Source organism: Thamnophis sirtalis, unplaced genomic scaffold (assembly GCF_051295495.1).
Source record: "Thamnophis sirtalis isolate CommonGarterSnake01/CBP01778 unplaced genomic scaffold, rThaSir2_p1.2 scaffold_4, whole genome shotgun sequence".
Classification (NCBI taxonomy): Eukaryota; Metazoa; Chordata; class Lepidosauria; order Squamata; family Natricidae; genus Thamnophis; species Thamnophis sirtalis.
The window spans coordinates 93,101,458-93,123,442 of record NW_028261384.1 but is presented as its reverse complement, the minus strand read 5'-3'; the positions used below and the strand labels follow the sequence as shown (position 1 = coordinate 93,123,442).

Sequence of the window (21,985 nt, the reverse complement as noted above, 5' to 3'; positions counted from 1 at the left end):
GGACAGCATAGAGCTGGGGCAGGAGGGGGGTGGGCAGACCCATCCGTGATTTTCACTACCTGTTCGGGAGAACTGGTCTGAACCAGCTGAATACCACCTTTGATTATAGCTTTGAGCACCTGGTCCTACCTGCCATTTGGACATAACCAGTCCTTAATAAATCTAAAGACCTCAACCCCATCACTGGGCACTTCCACACACCTCATTATTTCTAACACTCAAACACTCTTTGCTCTTTCAGAAAAGGCTGCGAATTTCCCCAAGCAGCCATTGCATTAAATCAAGCTCTGCTCTCTCCCACATTAAAAAGGACTGCCAGCCCAGACTTCTCTTCCTTTCTTATTCTTTTCAGCTGCTTCCTAAAGTGTATAACCTGAAAAACAAATAAATTTGAATGATCTGTATGGGCTAGCCTAGTATTTCTCAACCATGGTAACTTTAAGATCTATGAACTTCAACCCCCAGAATTCCCCAACCAGCACAGCTAACTGATTGGGGAATTCTGAGAGTGCAGCACCAGCACAGCTGGTTGGAGAATTCTGGGAGTTGAAGTCTATCTCCTTAAAATTGCTAAGGCTGAGAAACACTGGGTTAAAGGTAGATTTCTTCAATGACAGTGGAAAGTAGTTTGAAAAAAGTTTTATGAGGTATTTGTTCAATTTGATTTCATGTCTTACCGGGAAGATTTTGTATTGAAAAAATAGGCACTCCATTGTGAAAAAGACAGTCACAAATCCTACGCCATCTGAATCTCTGACTCCTGCACAATGGAAAAGCAGGACGAAAGAAGGCCTGGGGTAGTCCTATTTTTGCTAATTGTTTCCTGTTTGCTTTCAGCTGAAAAGACAGAACGTCTGATAGGAGTTTCTGAGCTTCTACTCTCTACTGCAGTTCAGAGTGGACTCTTTTGCTTGCTGGGAGCTCAGCCTCTCCTTGTTGTGGGATTCTCCGGCCCCCTTTTGGTCTTTGAAGAAGCTTTTTATGCAGTAAGTGTCCTGCCAAAAATCACTATGACTTGTTGGAAGGGAACCTGACTGTTGCTACAAGGGAGCAACTGGATTTGATTTCCTTAAACTGTAATGTAGTTCAGGGGTCTCCAACCTTGGCAACTTTAAGACTTGTGGACTTCAACTCCCAGAATTCCTCAGCCAGCAAAGGAGGCTGAGGAATTCTGGGAGTTGAAGTCCACAAGTCTTAAATTGATTCCATCAATTCTCATTTTGCAAATAATAGTTTAGTGTGCTGTGAATGCTCAGCAAATAATGGCTTAAGCAACTGTGGCTAAGCAATCCATAGTGGTGGTCATTTGCTTACATTATAATTATATAATGTGTGTGTGTGTGTGTGTGTGTGTATGTATGTATGTATGTATGTATGTATGTATGTATGTATGTGTATGTGTATGTGTGTGTGTGTGTGTGTGTATATATATATATATATATATATATATATATATATATATATATATATATATATATATATATATATATATATATATATATATATATATATATATATATATATATATATATATATAAATTACATTATATACAATAGACAATTTTGGAAATTATTGAGTAATATTTGGCTATAAGATACGAGATGAAACAGTCTCCTTGTCTATGGATAGCGTATCTCCCATTTCTAGGTGCTGGAACGAGTAATAAAGACGCTTTTAGCTGGCGTCTAATCAGGCAGTGTTTCATATAACAAAATTATTCCTACATTATTAGAAACTTTCCAGATCATGCTTGCTCAGTCTTATTTCCCTAGCAATAGAATATTGTGCCTTTTCCAATCTGATAATTTAACACATTAATTTAAACTCCTATAATAATCACTGTGGAATTTAAGTACAGTACATTTGTAGCATTATGAAATGCTATAACAATTAAAATAAACATTTGAAGACAAATTTAGATTACAACTATCTCCCCACAGATATTAAACCTGAAGCTTTATCACTGTGATTATAAGCTTGAAAAAATTAGGCAGGTCATTTTTCCACATCCTCATATATGTGTTCAACTTCCCAATTCCCAACTAGCCAAGACAGACATAAGATGTCAACCTGGAAAGGCTGATAGAGGTCAGATATCTGTTTTATTAAAGTGAAAGTGCAAATGATGGGGGGGAAACAGCATTTCAGCTATGTAGTCTATGAATTTTTCTTTACTTTCCTCATGCCTCATTTTCTATCCATATAGTTTTGTGTGAATAAAAACTATGAATACCTTGTGGGAAGAGTCTGGATTGGCTTTTGGCTGATACTGATAGTGGTAGTGGTGGTGGCTTTTGAGGGCAGCTTCCTGGTGCGTTTCATCTCTCGCTACACTCAGGAGATCTTCTCAATCCTCATCTCCCTCATCTTCATCCTGGAAACTTTCTTCAAACTCATCAAGGTAATGTGATTTATTGTGTTTGTACCTTCTATGTTGTTGCATGACAGTTGCTGGTAGTTTTAATTCTTAGAGGGCAACCTCCAAATATGTGTATTCCATTTGGTGAGGACAACCCTCGGAATTTCTATTCATTGGCTATGTGGTTGAAATTTGGGGATATGTCCTAACATATTTTGATGGCATGACAGTAATAAGGCAATAGTACATCCAAATCTATGACAGGGATATGGACATTTGTCTGCTGAAATATTATGTTTTTCTGATGCACTGATTGAGGTAAGGCTGACTTCAGAGTAAGGCACCAAGTTTTTTTTCTCTTCATTGTGTCATTTATTCCGTGTGCTAGAATGCTGGGCATTATTTTGAAGTAGATTTGGAGTCCTGAGTTCTAAACAGTATGTCCTTGATAAATATTATCTTCTTGTTCTAGAATTATTTAAATTCTCAACAAATTAGAGACATTCTGGCCAAAATTAAAAGAGAGCCCTGGTTACTTTTGCATCCCCTCAACTTCTCCATGCATTTGCTAAATCACATTATGTTATGGCCACACCTGTCACTGTATAGCTTGCATACCAGACTTGTGTATAGCTTGTATATTACATTTCAGGTCACATATGTTCTTTTATAGCAACTCTTATGATTTGAGAAGAACATGTGTGTTAGTTGTATAGTTTGCATTTCCAATGTCAGATATCCAGGGTATCTTGCTATTCATGTAATGGTCATGGATTGCAAGATGAATAAACGATTAACCTTTTCCACATCTTAGTTTGATTTCCAGGTTTGATTTACTTTTAGGCAAATTTCGAAGCAGTGTGTATTTTAACAGACTCAATATTTATTTCTGCTTCTCCTTTTTTAACAACAACTGCCTTCAGTAACTACGCTGTTGCAAACATTTTTAATTAATGCTTCAAATAATAAAGGTGATTTAAAATTATCTGGGTATTTAAAAGCAGAAGAGCGAGTGTGAGAATTACATAAACTACTAAACTTATAAAAAGGCCAAAGAAAAGTGTGTCTTTTTCATGGCTGTCCCTATCTTATGGGACACCCTCTCCCCAATGATTTGGCAGGCCTTTTAGCCCTTTGGAAGCCTAGCCTTACCCAGGTGCTGGATAAAGTGAGAATGTCTGGAGTTTGTTATGAAGCATACTAAGGGATGCAGAAGCTCTAGTTTTGTTTTGGTTTTATGATTTGCTATTTTGTAGTTTTTATAGTTCTGGGTTTTGTTATTGTTTTTTTGTAAAGTTTTTTATTTTTCATTTTCACAACATATAATCACATGTATACTATTACATAGCCAATATAATATTGTATTATTAAATGTTTACATCAATTCATCTTACCATCAACTCCCCATAAGAAAAAGGGAAAAAAAACAGTTATTGGCTCTTCTGATCTCCATACACTATATTTATGCGTTCACTTTCTTCTCCCTCTCTCATCCTCCTCCCTACCTACTTTCTTCTCTCTGTCCTCTTCCCTTCTCTTCTTCCCTTTCCTCTCTCCTACTCCTCTCTCCCCTTTCCACTCCTCATTTCTCTCCTCCTCTTCCCCCCTCCTACCATCTCTCCTACCCCTCTTTCCTTTTCGTCCCACTCATCATCTCATTTGCTTGGTGTATTTCAGTTTCTGAGCAAGCTCCATTTTATGTTGATGGTATTTATAGTTCCTTTTCAATATACATATTTAATTTTAAACATATATTCTTTAAAAAAAAGAAAATTAGAACAAAAAAGTATACATATATAGTCATTGTACCTTAAACCCCCTCCCCAGCCTACTTTTGGTCGAGATGTAGACCTGGTTACAATTCCCTGCTATTCTCATCATTATCTTTATATAATTATAAATCCTTGCCCCCCACACAATTTGTGATTCTGCCTTTAAGTCTCAATAGTTTTCCATTATAAGTGTATTTCATGTTCCCTCTCCAATTTTTCCATGTCTTGGATTAGATTACCTTTAGTTGTCTATGAGTAGCAAACCTTATTTCATCATCTTAAAAATTCTATGTATATCCATGTTTCATATGCTTAGTTGTCCTTCTGTTGTCGTTTCCAGTCAATTTCCCACTCAGTTTAATTATCATTTATAAAAGTGAATGGTAAACCTCTGCTTTACAACCTTCCCATGTCAGTTTCATATTTATCCATATTCCATATATTTTGGGCTTTGTTTAGTTGTCTTTCCATTGTTATATTCAACCAGTTAAAAACTCCATTTTATTGCCATGTTTTTCACAACCTCCCCACATCAATATCAATATCATATTTATCCATATTCCATATATTTCAACCTTTGCTTAATTATCTTTCCATTATTACATTCAATCAATTAGCAACTTCATTTTATTGTCATATTTAGAAATAAAACCCTTATCTTAGTTTTATATTCTTCCACATAAAAGTTTCTGGTTATCTGATTTTTTCCTAGTAAGTCTTTTGTCCCACTTCTCTGCTCCTGCGCTCTCCCTTCTCTTTGCTTCGGCACATCCACTCTCCCCAACTTTCCCCAGGTTACCACCAAAAGGATGTTTTTTATTTCTCTTTGTTGGGGCAAAACCTTCCTCTTCAATTTCCCTTATGTCACTAACAGCCTCAACCTCCTTTTGTCTGCCTTTTGTTTCCCTCCGATTCTACTCCTACATTATCTTGCCCCCCTTGTTCTTTGAATTCAAAGGAGGAATTCAAACAAAGTAAAAATATTGGTTTCTGTTTAAGTTCCAAAACCAAATTTAACATTAATTGTGTGGGTTTGTAACTGCTCTGCTTTCTTTTCTTCTGTTCGAAAGTGCAGACAAAGAAGTTCTGGGGGCGTGGTGGGGGGCTTGTGTTACAACTCTCCACCTTCCTTTGTTCTTTTTCTTTTAGAGAAAAAAAAGTCCCGATCTGACCATCAGTATTATTTATGTTCTCAAATTTTCTTTGCCTTTTCCAGATTTAATTTATAGTTGTAGGTTAGTTAAATTCTCTTACCAGGTCTTTTCTCTCTCCTGGTCTCCACCTGTTTCAAACTTATTTTGACGAAAAGGTCAGCATCTTGTCAGCCATGAAGGCTGCCACCCCAACTCCGATTCATAGGCAAATCTCTAATCCGTGAGAGATCTGTTGCTTCTCTTAGGGTCTGATGAGATGCTGCCGTTCTTCGCCCCCACTTCCAGTGGGGGTTCTGATTCAAAAGAATATTTGGAGATGGTTTGTCAGACAGGGTTCATGTGAGACTCTTAGGAGCCCACATCGCCCACTGGAGAACATCCTGTTGAACCTGGGTTTTGTTATTGTTGTGAGCCATCCAGAGCAGTGTTCTTGATGGGTAACCAAACAAATACTTTATGTAAATAAATAACAGCATTATAACAATGCTTTAAGATAAGAGTAACAAAGTATTCTGATAGCAGAGGTAAATAATACATGGTCCAATCGTGGTTTAAAAAGAAGGGGTAAATATTTATTTATTCTTTTGCCAATCTATTAGTCAGCAGGAATTTTGGTCCTTTCATATAATCAGTAAATGGTCTTGAGTAAATAATCAAACCTACTTTCTACATCTGTAAAAATGGAATCAACTATGACAGGATGTCTAAGGGAGAGCAAACAAGCTGCAACTATAAAGTGATGAGTTTGGGATTACAATGGGGTAACCATGTCTATCATAATAAATATTTTATAGTGTACCTGTGATGGTACTTATTTTTCATGATATCCTGCTCAATTTTAGTCCCATTTTACAAATGGAAAAATCAAGATAAAAAGGCTAGGCCTCCCAATTTTCCCCAAAATAAGACCTAACGAGAAAATAGGCCTTATCCTGATTTTTAACATGCTCCTAATATAAACCCTACCCCCCAAATAAGCCCCAGTTAAGGCAGTTAAGGTTATCATCAGCCGGGATATGTATGGATGTGACCAGCACCAGAGGCAGCAAGGGTGCAGGGGCTGATGGTGTCCAGTAGCAGTTGCAGCCCACCGGCACCTTGGTTGGTGATTCTGGGGCTGTGCAATTTACGCAGTGCAGGTGAGTTGCTTACTTGTCCAATCAGCAAATGGAGGCAGAGACTTGTCCAATCAGCAGATGGAGGCAGAGGTGTGGGGAGAGGCACGTGATCTGGACATACCATATGGGCCGTGGGAAAGCTGGGAGTCGGTGGCCTGAAGCAGGCGGTGGCCTGAAGCAGGCGAGTGGCTGCAGGAGGCTTGTCCTCACATCTTTCAGCTTGCCTGCAGCCTACACAGCACCTTGGAATCGCCTGTTTTCCCTCCTGTGCCTCTGTCTGCTGCTGGTGCTGCTATGTAAAGATGAGCCTCCCACAGCTGGTCTCCCACTCCGGCTCACCAACTCTCTGCTTTCCCGTGGCCCACACAACGTGTCCAACTCACCTGCCTTTCCCCATGCCTCTGTCTCAGTCTGCTACTGCACTTGTGCTGTGCAGGCTATGCAGTCCCAAAGTGCACCAACCAAGATACCAGTAGGCTGTAGCTGCTGCCGGACACTGTCGGCCTCTGTGTGCTCACCACCTCTTTTGCATACGCTGGGATGTGTGATGCCCAGCCAGGTTGATCACCCTGATATTGTGTTTCTCTGACAATAAGCCCTAATGCTTATTTTGGAGCCCTCCGAAAATAAGACCAGGTCTTATTTTCAGGGAAACATGGTATCTGTGGTAACCCATATTTTTGCATGCATGGAAAAATGAAAGGTGTTCTGTTAGCATCAAGCCAATAGAACACATATCTTGATTACAATATGCTATTTTGCCTCAAGTTTTTAAAACTGTTTTGCCATAAACTCCTTCCGCTTAGCCTCACCATTATACAAGATTACTGTTATTAATAGAGCATCGGCTTCTGGAATTTTGTAAAATTCCTTCAGAGATCTGCCTGTCTACTCTTTGCCAAGCCCACTCCCCAGAACAAGCTGGTCCAGGAAGCAACACTGCCAAGATACGGTTTCCATAGAAACTAAGGAGCAGAAAGAATTGGGGGGGGGGGGAGAAGAACTGGAAGAAGGATGAAATTGCAGGTGGTTTCATTTAGAATTATCCCTACAGAGATTTGCTAGTATTGGATGAGATAGCTCAGGACAACTGGACAAGACAAGGCAAAGATTGGAGATGATGAGCTGAAACACCAGGAGAATCAAGAAGCAGAGAAAACATGGATGTCTAACATCTTTAAGCAAAAGATCCAAACATACATTAACCTCCCCATCTCTACCCATATTAATCTTTTCAGACATCAAAAAATATCTTGCAGCACTATAAAGATTAATTTATTATCATCATGTGATCTAGGAATACCCTGACACTGGGAACACCACAAGAGGGTGCCACTCATCTCCAAAATGAAATCAATTAATAAATGTAATTTGTTGTTTAGTTAAAAGTGGCCCAAATCTTGCAGAACTACTGAATCTTTTAATATCTCTATGTTCTTGAATATGAAACATTTATGTGAAACAGATTTGTTAGCTTTTAAGGCTATGAAAGTGGAGAATGTCCCAGAAGTCTGCCACCAGACTGTTGCTATTTTCTGCAGAAGATTAGCATGGTCCCTCCTTTACAACAAAAGTCAGTCTTCTTCAACTTAGTACCCCCCGCCTTGTGTTGATCACAAAGTCCACAACTTCACCTGCATAGCTATTAGGCAGAAATGTAATGGTTGAACAAGTGCTATCATGTTGATATCAAATTTTAGCAACCACCTGGATAGATATTCTTGACAATGATTTGTTTTCAAGTTGCCTTTTTAACTCGGGGCTGATGGAGGGTTGAGGTCTTGGAAGCAGGGGCATCCAAGAAGTAGGGTGAAAATGGTACATAGCTGCCACCAGATGATCCAAGTTTTATTGCATTCCAGTCTGTGCAATATGAGTTTCAAAATAAAAGAGAATAGGACTTTAATCACACCTGCCATTTTGAGACTGTTTTATACACACACACACAGAGAGAGAGAGCTGACAGCTGACCTAAATAGTAAATGGATATAGTTTATCAGCCAATTCAATCTTCATTTTAATATCTTTTTAAAAATCTGGTGGCAGGGTAGCATGTTTTGCCATCTTCCTTCTTTCTTTCACTGCTTTGTCTTCTGAGGAACCCTCATATATAGGAAAATTACATATGAGTTACCCAGTGATAAGATGCTGCCATCTTTGGTTTCTAGAGTGGCTTTCTTTAGCCTGATATTCTCCTCCACTTGTCTCTTCTTGTGTTGGGACTATTACTCTCCAAATTGCTACTCAGTTTGATAGATCAAGGACAGCAGGGTTAATCAGCCTCAAAAGCTGCATTCCACCACAATCACAGAACAAGCCAAGCATTCAGATAGCAAAGCCCAAGTAACATCCTTCTGGTCTCAGGGAATAAGTGCAAAACCAATTCAGTCCTGTAAGAATAAATGCCTGAAGAAATAGTTTGCTCGTCCTACTGGAGAAGATGAAAAACATGTTTTCATCTTTTTCAGATGGATAAAAAGTTAATACTGATCACCAACAAATATGAGGAGACCCAACATATATTCTTTGCTAAGTCTTATGGACAACATACATTGAAGTACAGAAGAGCCAACCATACTAAGCCTGACATACTATACAATTTCACCTCACATAATTAGGGTATGTTCTGTATCTAGAAAATTAGATTCAATAAAACATGTTTGCATTAATCATGGATATGTAGATTATGTAGAAAACTACCAAACTCTTACAGCCATCTTAAAGTAGAGCTACTTCATGTCTCATTTGCCCCACATGAGGCAAATACAGGGTTGCCTAAAGATTTGAAGACCACCATTGCACCTGCAGCTGAGATCCGTCATTTTACTATCAGAGCCCCAAATCTTAACCAATCAATTAGAATAGAGCTGAAAGAGACCTTGGAAATATTATAATCCAACTCCCTGCTCAAGCAAGAGACCCTATACCAGTGATGGCTAAGCTTTTTGTTGCTGGGTGCCAAAAATGCGAGCTCAAGCATGTGATAGCGCACACACGTGCCTGCACCCGTAATGCAAAGTCCCCGCCCCCGGCCCTCCAGAAGTAGGAAACGGAGACTTTCCTGAAGCTTCGGGAGAGCAAAAATGGCCTCCCTCGGCTCTCCAGAAGACCAAAAATCTACTGGCCGGCACATACATGCGCACTGCAGCTGACAGCTCGTGTGCCAGCAGATATGGCTCCGCATGCAACCTGTGGCACATGTGCCATAGGTTCGCCATCATGGCCCTATACCATTTCAGACAAGTGGCAGTCCAGGCTTTTCTTTAAAACCTTCATTGATGAAGCCCCTACAAATTCTGAAGGCAAACTGTTCCACTGGTTAATTGTCCTCACTGTTAGAAAGTTTCTCCTTAATTCCAGGTTTTGTTTCTCTCCTTGATGAATTTTATTCATTGTTTCTTGTCTTGCCTTCCGGTGCTTTGAAATATAAGTTGCGGCCCTCCTCTTCTTGATGACAGCTCCTCAAATGCTGGAATACTACTATCATGTCCTTTTCTCCAGAGTTCTCCAGACTAGTCCTTTTCTCCAGACTGGCCATACCCAAATCTTGCAATCGTTCTTCATATATTTTGGTCTTCAGGCCTTTAATCATGTTAGTTGCTCTTCTTTGCATTTTTCCAAAGTCTCAACATCTTTTTTATAATTTGGTGACCAAAACTGAATGAAGTATTGCAGGTATGGCCTTACTAAGGATTTATAAAGTGGTAGTAATACTTCACCTGATTTTGATTCTATGTCTCTGTTTACACAATCAAGGATTGTATTAACTTCTTTGGCTGCTGCCACACACTGCAGGTTCATATTTAAGTGATTGGCCACCAGGATTCCAAGATCCCTCTCACAGTTATACTTGAGAGACCGCCTCCTGCCAATTACCTCCTCGCAACCAATTAGATCACACAGATTAGGCCTCCTCCGAATCCCATCTGCCAGTCAGTGTCGACTGGCAACTACGCGGAGGAGGGCCTTCTCGGTAGTAGCTCCGACCCTTTGGAACGATCTCCCCGTAGAGATTCGTACCCTCACCACCCTCCAGACCTTCCGCACAGCCCTTAAAATATGGCTATCCCGTCAGGCCTGGGGCTAAAGATTTAACCCACCCCCACCCGAATGGTATGAATGTTGTGTTCTTTTTAATTATGTATTGTTCTTATGTGTCATTGTTTGTATCCCCTCCCCATGAGTTGTAAGCCGCCCTGAGTCCCCCCAGGGAAAAGGGCGGCCTATATAAATAATAAAACAAAGTTATTGTTTTTGAGCCAGGTTTCACCTACTCTGCACTTGTGCCTTTAGTTTTTCCTGCCTAGGTGTAAAACCTTGCTTTTCTCCAAATTACATTTCATGTTGTTGGAAAGGGGCCATTATTCAAGATCTATTTGGATCCTGAGCATGTTTTCTAGGGTGTTGGCTATTCTTGCCAACTTAGTGTCATCTGCAAATTTGATGAGTTCCCCTTCTATTCCCTCATCCAAGTCATTCATGAAGATATCTCTATGTGATTGAATCAAATAATGTCTCACATCAAGGATTCATGGCACTTTCCCCATAAAATCAGAAAAACATACATGCAAATAGTGAAATACAGAGATGCTGGGAAATCTTCAATGGCCAAGTTGATCAGCATGGAACAGACTGCTCTCCCCCCCCCCCGCCCCAGTAGTGGGTTGATAACCAGTTTACTACTGGTTCACTTGTGCCCACATTCTCATGCACTCTCACGCATGCAACGCTTCATGCATGTGCAGAAGTATCCAGACAGGTGGGCATAGCCTCCTGTCGCCACTTCGGCCAAACCGGGCTGAACCAGCAGCAACCCACCTTGCTCCCCACCCATGGTTAATGTTACAAGGAAATCAGCAGTCTGTATCAGGGTTGCTAACAAAATGTGGAAGCTTTTCTGCTTCGCTGTCTTTTGCAATGAACCTGTGACACTACTGGGAGCAATATCATCTGCTACTTGCTGGCTAGAGGGGGAACAGATTATTGTTGCCTATTGTTGCAGTAGCAGAAACAGTAAACCATCTTTCTGCAGTAAACAAATTTAGAAGGGTGAACTTTCAGGCAGTCATTCTCTCAGGCAATCTATCTTTCAGGGTTGATGTTATGAGATAAATTAGAGGAAAAAAACCTATGTATGCCATCAATAGTTCCTGAAAGAAAGTTAGAATATAAATTGCAAACAAATAATACAGAAAGTGTGAAATGTAAATGGGTACAAACAAGTAAATCCCCCAAATTCAGCAATCGCTGAAGCTTTCAACTTTCTCATCTAATCCAGCCATTCTTCCATATTGTTATAGTTATAAGTCAGAATCGTTGGTTTATTTGGTCTGATTATCTATTTTCTCTTTCTGAGTCCCAGGAGGTCAGCTCAATGTCTATGAAAAGGCCTGGTCCTTTTTTCTGACAAATTACTCAATCTTGGAAAAAAAGTTTTAAAAAAGGAGTAAAGCTATGATATACCTCAATGATTCAGAGTTTTTCCAGATCCCATGTGACTAACTACCGGTAACTAACTTACAGCCTAGAAATTTCAAAAGACATCTAATTGATACTTAGGATCAGTGGTGGGATTCAGCCAATTTGCACCACTTCAGGAGAACTGGTTGTTAACTTTCTAGGCAATTAGGTGAAATGGTTGTTGGAAAAAATCATTAGGACAGAGAATCAGTTATTAAATTATTTGAATCCCACCACTGTTTAAAATCAAAACCATCAAACCAATCCCTCTCCAAGCTAAGGAATATGGTAATTAACTTCTTCACAAAACCAATAATAAGTGGGAGTCAAATGGTTCTCAAATATGTCAGTCTTTTTCTTGCCATACACAGATAGTGTATCTTGCCTGTTTCTACAGCACAAACATAACAGCATAGAGGCCAGGCTGAATGACCATAAAGCTCAGATGGTCATTAATTTTACAGACTTTGATTGCCAAGGGAAGAAAAATTAGCATCTATTTACTGTAGCTCAAGCTGGGCAGTGCTTCATTTTGCTCACCAACTATCCACGGGTAGAGAACCCATATCTCTCAAAAAGTACACCTTTCACCAGCCATTCTGACCAGGAATAAGAGTTGCTGTAACTTTTAGGTCAGCCATAACTTGAAGGCCAGGAATTTCGTACTTCTGAATGACGTCTTTTAACTAGGTCTTTTAAAATATATAGCCTAAAGGAGAGAACTCCAATGGGTTTCTTCATTTGTTTTTAATGGATATTTGAAGATTAAAGCAAAATTATTCAAGCTTTAAGGAACATTATTGTTATGAGCCTTTGAATCTGTCTCGAATTTTGGGTAACTATATGGGCAGATTCATGCAACATTTTCGGAAGTGGTTTTCTGGTGTTTTTCCCCCTACAATACCGTGTTCTGGGGTGTTTTTTACCTCCTATTCTAGGGCTGAGAGAAAATGACTGATCTAACTTATTTCTATGCTTAAAGAAAGAGTTGAAGTCAAAGCTCTCAGTATCTATTTTAGTGCCTTTAATCCCCATACCCAAATACGGGTTTTTTTAAAAAATTATTAAGATATTTCTATATCTCCCTTCAATACCTTTTCCTGAAAGGTATAGAAATATATCAAAATACTATTCATTCACATCTAATAACATGGGCCTTGATTCTGTGATAGTATGGCAGGGATTCTGTATATATTATACTACCTCAGACACAAAGACCTCAAGGATTAAGTAAATATGGCAACTGACACGTTTTGTTAAAGCAATCCAGAAAACACAGAAGAGCTCTAAGAATTGGGTATTTCCTTCAAAAATTTATTAAGCAGATGATGACTCAACTGAGGAAGCATCTAGGGAAGGTAGATACTATAGAAATTCATGCTTACATAATCTTAAACTTAGATAATACCTCAAGAAATCCTAGGCAAATATGATTCATAAACGTCCCTCTTCTCATTCCTGTACTAATGTTTTAGCATTTTCCTCAGCTCATCAGGAAAATTTAAAGAATTTGAAAGCCCAAATAACACCTGATTTGGAGCTTTTTCTTCACAGAGTCTTAGATTCTTATGAAAAGAGACATTAACATTACATTTTCAAAATGGAATAACCCCAGATCTGCATTAAAAATTAAACAAACACCTGGAAGAAATTCCTAAAAATTTGCTACTTTTATATTTTAAGAATAAAATTCTTCTTTGGCAAATAGAAAGAAAATGTTTTTATATCTGAGATGATATGTTCCTTATATTCTGTACTGCAGATATTGCTATTAGTTTATCATCATTCAGAATATGAGCACTAGGAATCCCATTCTTGTCAGATCAACTGTTTTGGTTTCATTGTAGATTTTAGATACATTTTTATTACTCAATTCCTGAAATAGGCATGTATAGCCACTTTTGAATGCCCTAATTAAATATGAAAATGTATATTGAAGTATTTTGTTCAATGTATGTTTCCGTACCAACAAACTATTACCCAACTGCTATAGCAATTGCCTCAGTTACACAAAGAGCAGAGTTATAGTTAAACATCAATACTGGGAATCTTCCAACTTCAAGAAGTAATTTCTTGGTGTCCAGTTGTCCTCCATCCCCTTGCCAATTAGCAATTAATGGTCCCTGGGAATACCTGCCCTCTGAACAAACAATTCCAAAGCTTATTTTGCACAAAATTTGCAGGAAGAAAGCAGCATCTGCAAGCAGGAGTTTGAGTATCCCATTAAGAATATTTGAAATATCATCACATAACCACTTTTGTCTGTTGCTTTGCTTTCTTTGCCCCCTCCACCCCTGCCCACCCTATTGCAGCTGTTATTATTTTTGGTGGTTTTGCAAATGCTGCTGCTCCTCTCTCTCATTGGCTAGTAGCTTGCAAAGCAAGTAGTAATTGCTTATAGTTTGCCATAACTCCCTTGCTTGTTTGCTTTTCTGTTTTATTATTAAACCCATGCTATTCCATCTTTATTTTTTTTTTAAACCCACAAACTTTGTTAGATATTGTTTCACATGAGCAAACTGTGTGCCCTTGCATATCTGAAGAAGAACCTAGCCCAGCGATGGCGAACCTTTTTTGGCTCGCGTGCCATAAGGAGGGGAGCACATCGGGGGGGGGAGGGTCGTGTGCAGGCGTGCCGCACCCATAATGCAATATGCAAGCCTCCCTCAGTGCATATGTGTGCATGAGAAGTGGTCCCATCCATTTTTTGCATGCTTTTTTCGCCCTCCCCAGGCTCCAGAGGCTTTATAGGAGCCTGGGGAGGGTGAAAACAGCCTCCCCCGCCCCCCAGAGGTTTCCAGAGGCTTCAGGGACCTTGAAGAGGCTTCCCTGAAGCCTCCGGAGGACTAAAAACAACCCTAGTCCCGGTTTGCTTACAGGGTCATTTTTAGTCCTCCAGAGGCTTCAGGAAAGCCTCCTGAAGGTTTCTGAAGCTTCTGGGGGGCTTAAACCGACCCTACGAGCAAACCGGAAATCTGTCCCCGAACTTCTGGTTTGCCCATAGGGCCGGGTTTTTTGCCCTCCGGAGGCTTCAGGGAAGCTCCTGAAGCATCCGGAGGGCCTCGTGGGGGGGAGGCTCTTTTAAAGCCTTTGGAGCCTGGGTAGGGCAAAAAAAATGGCTTTAAATAGGCTGAACGCAGCTGGCCAGCGCGCATATGCACACTGGCCAGCTGACAGGGCAACGCCTTGTGTGCCCAGACAAATGGCTCCACATGCCAGCTGTGGCACGCATGGCATAAGTTCGCCATCCCGGACCTAGCCTGTGTAGTTCTTACCCGGTTTCCTGTATTATGCAAAGCTCCAACCTTGGGTTAATTGGCTAAATATAGTTAAACTAATTATGAGCTAGAGTAAGAGAAAGGAGGAATTATAGATAACAGTCTATTCTGTGTACTGCCAGCTGCCTGAAATTCATTCCTAAATGAGTCAGGCTCATTGCAAAGTCTTCAAAATAAGACTCCTACATGCTACTGTTGACAGAAAGAGGAGAGGGAGAAAAAGTTGAATGCACTTCCAGAACAGAAATTCAGGTTCATTTATATTTAAGAATACACTCATATTGCCACGAGTAGAATGTAAGTTTAAAGAAGAATTTAATACATACATATGATTTATTAATGTGCGGTTTCCTATTTTGGCTACCCTTTGTTGAAATCAGGAAAAATGCATATAAATTCAGACAAATTACAACATGTCTTTATTCATTTGACATGATAAATAAAAATAATATTAGGAGGAGAGAAAAAATATTGGGAATAAGGGAATTTTTTCTTCTTGTTTCTAACTTTGCCTTCTCAGTCATATAATATGTTTTCCCAAAGACAGTCTTATTTTCTTTTGACCCCAAAAATAAGCACTTGGCCTTATTTTGGGGGAGGTTTTATTATTTTTGAGGTGCAAGAGGTGGCGAGTGTGGTCATCTATGGCTGCTGCTGTGTTGCAGTATTTTGGGGGTGGGCTTATTTTGAGGGGGAGGGCTTATTTTAGCACATGCGCTCAAAAGCCCAATTGGGCTTATTATCCGGGGAGGTCTTATTTTCAGGGAAACAGGGTATATGTAAGCCAATAACAGAAAGGAAGCAGGAAAGGATAAATTATTTTCATAATATAAATCCCATCACAGAAAAGAAAATATCTGTTTCTAAAACCACATTTAGCCTGAAAACTCATCCAATGTGAATTATCCTGTTCTGAAAAAAATCTCCTTATTAACAAGTGAAATGAGGATTTAAAACCTGCTGCATCAGATCAAAGATATGTATACTCCTGCGTCTTATTCTCAGTAGTGATTGATCTCAAATATGTTCAGTACTTTACAGAAGTGTTTCTCAAACACTACAGCTTTAAGATGTGTAACTTCTTAAGCAAGTATGCATTCTCAACCAATATTTTGGCTGTGGAATTCTGGAAATTGAAGTCCATATATATTAAAGGTACTGAACTCTAGTCTTCTAGAACCATCTTTGTGAATAAATAGTGAAAACACTTCTTTAAAAATGACTGATCAGATAATTGTGACTGTTTTTGAGACAGGGATCATGTGCTTCTTTCTGAGAATTTCACATCAGAAATACTCAACTACATTGTTTGGGGATTTGCCATTGAAAATTCTTCAGAAGCTGCAGTTTATACAGAAGGCAGCTACCTAAATTAGTTTGATTTCATATTGCAAATTTTAAAAGACCACAATTAACTACTTGCTTGTTTCCAGGTCCAACTCAGATCATAGTGCTAGATTTCAAAATCCTAAAAGTCTTGAGAGATCAATGGCTAAAAGAATACATTTCAACTCATCTCTACTTTAAATAATCTGCTGATGGTAACTAATCCTTCTCTCTTTAGGTGGATGGAAAACAGATATTTGTTGCAGAAAATCAGTTAAGAAATATCTTGAGAACATCACTATGTTGTAGAAATCAGCAAAACCTATTGATCTATTTTAATATGTGGTATCTATACATTATACCTACCAGTTTCATATGGTCAGAGGGATGTGGTGGCTCAGTGGCTAAGCTTGTTGATCAGAAAGGTTCAAATCCCTAGCACAGTGCCCACAGTATACCACATGAACACGCACAAACAGGCATACATACCTCTTGCAATGCCTCCGTGAGCCTCCTCGATGCTCCAGCTGCTCGGCGGAGCATCGCACAGGTGCCATGCGCTCTGTGTGTGTGCGCGGAAATGCTGAAAAGCTTAAATACAGGTAAGGAGCTCGGGTGGATGGGTGGTCCCTCAGGAGCACCATACCGGAACGGTACCCGGTGCTCCGGGCAGTCACCGGTATGCTCGCACTGGGGCGTACCACCTGCAATCCACCACTGCCTTAGCGCCACATAACAGAGTGAGCTCCTATTACTTGTCAGCTTCTGCTAATCTAGCAATTCGAAAGGATGTAAAAATGCAAGTAGAAAAATAGGAACCCCCTTTGGTGGGAAGGTAGCAGCATTCAGTGTTCCTTCGGCATTTAGTCATGCTGGCCACATGACCACGGAGACATCTTTGGACAGCGCTGGCTCTTTAGCTTTGAAACGGAGATGAGCACCGCCCCCTAGAGTTGGGAACAACTAGCACATATGTGCGAGGGGAACCTTTACCTTTATCTTCATATGGTCATTAAAAACTAAGTTAAGGGGGTGGATAAGAACTTCTCTGCCACATGAAGCAATAATCTGTTGAGTCCATATTAGATAATCTTACTGTCAAAAATGTTCATTTTTCTGCTTGCTCAGCTTTCAAACCTGTTTTCTTTCCATTGCAGATTTTTAAAGAGCACCCTCTGAAAGAGGTGTATAAAAACATCACCTATCCCCCAGATGAAGAACCAAGGTACCCTGTACCAAATACTGCTTTGCTTTCTCTTGTGCTGATGGGAGGAACATTTTTCATCGCTTTCTTCTTACGGAAGTTCAAAAACAGCAGTTTTTTCCCTGGCAAGGTAAATTGTCCTTAGGGCTTGGATGAAATATAATTTTTACTTAGGCTTTTGAAAGAAAGGAGCTTCCATAATTGGAATCAAGTGCACTATAAATTGAAGCTGTGGGATGCTGGGAGAAAGGTTTTAATTATCAGCTTAAGTTACAAATATTATAATAGAAAATGCAAAGTATTTAATCAATGGAGCTGCAATTCACATAAACTGAAATCTACTTACTTGGAAATAAATATTATTGAATTCAGAAATGCTTGCTATTAAATTGATGGCTTTAATAAGTCCCAAAAAAGTTATTTCACTGGATGACCCTCCCAAGAATAAATAAAATAAGCTTCTTTTATGCAACATTCAAGCTGGTATTTAAATGGACAAGCACAAGACTGGATGGTTTGTAATGAACATAGAAATATATTGATTGAGTTTAAAAATATATCTACTAATGTGTAAATTTACAAAGGCGGATTAAAAAAATTACAGACATATAAGGAAATCTTATAAGTCAAAAAAGTATATAATTTTAAACAAAGAGACAGGATTTTGGTTTCCTACAGAACTCTTATAGTGTTTAGCATTGCAATTTTATATAATAGAACTCACAAGGATTATATCCAAGGACATAAATGTAGATATAGATCCAGATGCAGATAAACATGGATTAAAAAGTAATCCCTGTGAAATTCAGTAAACCTGCCATTCTATCATATTTGCTAATCAGAATATCAATCTCAGTTAAAACAGAATTTTTGTATAAATCCACACATAATATATTGTGCTGCAAGAGAAATGTGTCATTTTTAGTACATGTATTGACCTAGGTAGCAAAATTAACATAAATTGCACAAATTTATTCTTGATATATTTCAGATGAAAGTCCCAATATATTATTATAAAATTACAGCTGTACTTCCTTCCCCAACATACAGATGTCTGTTCCATCATTTAGTTTTTTAAAAAAAATAATATATTAGCACACATACCGGAAGTTTGAAGGTATAGCTGAATTACAGTTTGCAGATCTCTGACAATTGCTCATAATAGCTGTGGCTGCTAGGAGCATTTCAGCAATATTTGAAGGGCCAAAGGTTTCAATCCTGCATTAATAGCTGAGTGTGTGGTCATTTCCACACTAGCAATTTCTAGCACTCTTTATAGTCACTGAAGCGTAATTGGGCCAAAGTAATAGTAATGAGGATAGACTGTATATCATTACAGTGTTGGATGAGTAGCATTGTGAAAGTTCTACCAGCTTCAAATGGGGATATTTCCTCTAAAAACAATTTTTAAAAGTTCCCTGTTGTTACTATGCAAAAAAATAGAGAAGACCACCATTTGGATTTTAGAGCAGACTTTTTAATGCATTATTATATTTGCTTTCAAATGCTAGTATGGGAAGCAATCTAGAAACTGAGAATCTCTTCTCTACTTCTGATACATCAATCCACTCTATCCCCCAATCATTACCAACATGTTAACACTTCTTATTTTTTGACAGCTTCGCCGGGTGATTGGTGACTTTGGTGTCCCTATTGCCATCTTTATCATGACATTGTCAGACTATCTTATTAAAGATACCTACACTCAGGTAACGATTCTTTTATTTATTAATGCAGCTCCTTTCTCCACTTCTTTTGTTTCTAGTTTTAACAGTTTGGAGCAATGCCCTTTCCTTCCAGAAGAGAAGGAAGATGCTCATACACAATCTGCCTCTTTGAATTATTTTGATTTTTTTTCAAGAGAGTTTGCCTGAGAGACTTAAAATAATAGAATGGCAATCTGCCCATTCCAAATATATAAGTTAGCTGCAATGGCTATTGAATCTAATTTCAACTTTGACAATGGAAAAATTATTATACTGTATCAGAGGTCTTGTAGTGAACGGAAAATCTTGTAGGATTATAGTGAATTGAAAATCAAAAAGGAATTCACAAAGCCCATCCAATCTTCCTTTTTGGGATCCATATCCGAAGGGAAAAGATTTCTTATGTTAAATGAATTCTCCTGTTTTCCTTACTGGGATGAGCAACATACTAACGGATCTAGAGTCCATTGATTTTTCTCTACTTTTTTTGCTTTTCCTAGAAATTGAAAGTTCCCAAAGGCCTTCAAGTCTCCAATCCTGAACAACGGAATTGGTTTATCCATCCATTAGGTTCTTCATTAGGAAATCCATTCCCCATATGGATGATGTTTGCTACAGCTTTGCCAGCTCTCCTAGTTTTCATTCTCATCTTCTTGGAGACACAGATCACCACGTAAGAAATTAGAGAAAGATGAAAAAGATGTGATAAAATGAAGATAAGTAATGATTGACCCAGGGATAGAGTATGTCAAAAGGACATGCAATAGATAAAGAGGGGCGAAAGGAAGTCAGGATACAAGATGCCTCCTGGATTTAGATAAGAAATAGGTGATTATGTGGTTCCAATTTCACATTGATTTCATATCAATTCCAGTATAAAAAATATGCATGTAAGTTTGACAAAGATGTTTTGGTTGATCCAGAGGGCAGAGATGTCAGATCTATTATACAATATTAAAATAACAAATATTCTGTTCAAATTTTGTTGCTATTTTAGGCTGATTGTAAGCAAACCTGAGAGGAAGATGCTGAAGGGTTCAGGTTTCCATCTCGACCTCCTTCTTATTGTTGGAATGGGAGGTATCGCACCACTTTTGGGCATGCCCTGGCTGAGTGCCACCACAGTGAGGACTGTCACTCATGCTAATGCTCTGACAGTTATGTCCAAGACTACTCTGCCAGGAGAAAAGGCCTGCATCCAGGAGGTCAAGGAACAGAGGGTTACTGGCTTCCTGGTGGCTATTCTTGTGGGTGAGTCTTTCTACAAAATATTCAATTGATTGTATTTATTTTTATTTTTATTTATTTCAAGTTTTATAAGACTGTCCAACTCAGACATTGTGACTTTGATCAGCATGCAACATAAACAACCATTTTTTTAAAAAAAAATGAAACCCATCTACAACAATATAAAATGTAAATGTAATATGGCAACCAAGCATACAACAGAACAGACACAAGAGGAACTCCCACTCATCCAGCCCTTAATAACTGAGGAAAGTGCCGGATCTTAAGATCTTTCCTAAAGGCGAGCAGAGTTGGGGCCTATCATGTATTCGTTATAGTGGGAGATGATCCCATATATCAGGGGCAAATACAAAAAACGCACATTTCTTAGGACCCCATAAGATGACAAGATTTAAAACAGAGTACTGTCACTGACGGATCATGTGGATTGAGCAAAGGTTCATGGGAGAAGGCAGTTCCACAAATAATCTTATGATATGTAAGACTTTAAAGGTAATCACCAACATATTGAATGATTGTCAAAAGTTTAGCTTAAAACAGCCCACATCCTGTTCATATTTAAAATGGTTAAAGAACAAATTATGTGCCTTTAAAAAAAAAGAAAATAATAGATGCAGATACAGGTAGTCCTTGACTTACAACCATTTGTTTAGAGACAAAGTTACAACAGCATTGAAAACATGACATGAACATTTTTCACATTCTCATGGTCATGTGATCTAAATTCAGACTCTTTGCAATTGGCATGTATTTATAACAGTTGCAGTGTCCCCGGATCATATGATCACCTTTTACAACCTTCTGACAAGCAAAGTCAAGGAAAGGAAAGGAAACCAGATTCATTTAACAACTGTGTTACTAATTTAACAACTGTAGTGATTTACTTAACAACTGTGGCAAGAAAGGCTGTAAAATGGGGCAAAACTCTCTTAACAACTGTCTTGCTTAGCAACAGAAATGTTGGGCTCAGTTGTGATCCTAAGTGAAGGATTACCTGTAATAGGACTTGAACTTCCTTTGCATTATTTGCATTAAGGCTTAATTGCAGTGCATACATTGAACTATAAGTTATAGATATATGAGCTTTGAGAAACTCCTTATTCCCATCATATCAATCTACCTGTTCCTACTGTTGTTACAAGAAGTTGTGATTGTTTTTAGAATATATGAACATATAAGTGCTTAACTCAATATGCAAAAGGACAGCTTTCGCATTCCAGGGAAATATATACCTTGGATAAGCCAAAACTGGAGCCTAGTCACTAGGAAGATTGATTACTGACTTTGTGCTCTGCTTGTGAATGTCTTTTTGTCCCCAACTGATATGAGTAAGAATGGTAGGCAAGATTACTTTCCTTA

The 21,985-nt window shown here is 38.7% G+C and overlaps 1 protein-coding gene across 5 annotated transcripts in view; it reads left to right on the top strand.

Annotated features, from left to right (window-relative positions):
* SLC4A1 (solute carrier family 4 member 1 (Diego blood group)) overlaps positions 1 to 21,985 on the top strand; it is a 63,250-nt gene that overhangs the window by 33,529 nt on the left and 7,736 nt on the right. For all 5 annotated transcript variants that reach the window (XM_087713419.1, XM_014062719.2, XM_087713421.1 and 2 more), the window contains 6 exons: positions 838 to 986; positions 2,208 to 2,402; positions 17,626 to 17,802; positions 19,292 to 19,381; positions 19,879 to 20,051; positions 20,376 to 20,629. In XM_087713419.1, coding sequence (XP_087569545.1) covers positions 838 to 986; positions 2,208 to 2,402; positions 17,626 to 17,802; positions 19,292 to 19,381; positions 19,879 to 20,051; positions 20,376 to 20,629 — 1,038 coding nt within the window. The remainder of the gene's footprint in view (positions 1 to 837; positions 987 to 2,207; positions 2,403 to 17,625; positions 17,803 to 19,291; positions 19,382 to 19,878; positions 20,052 to 20,375; positions 20,630 to 21,985) is intronic.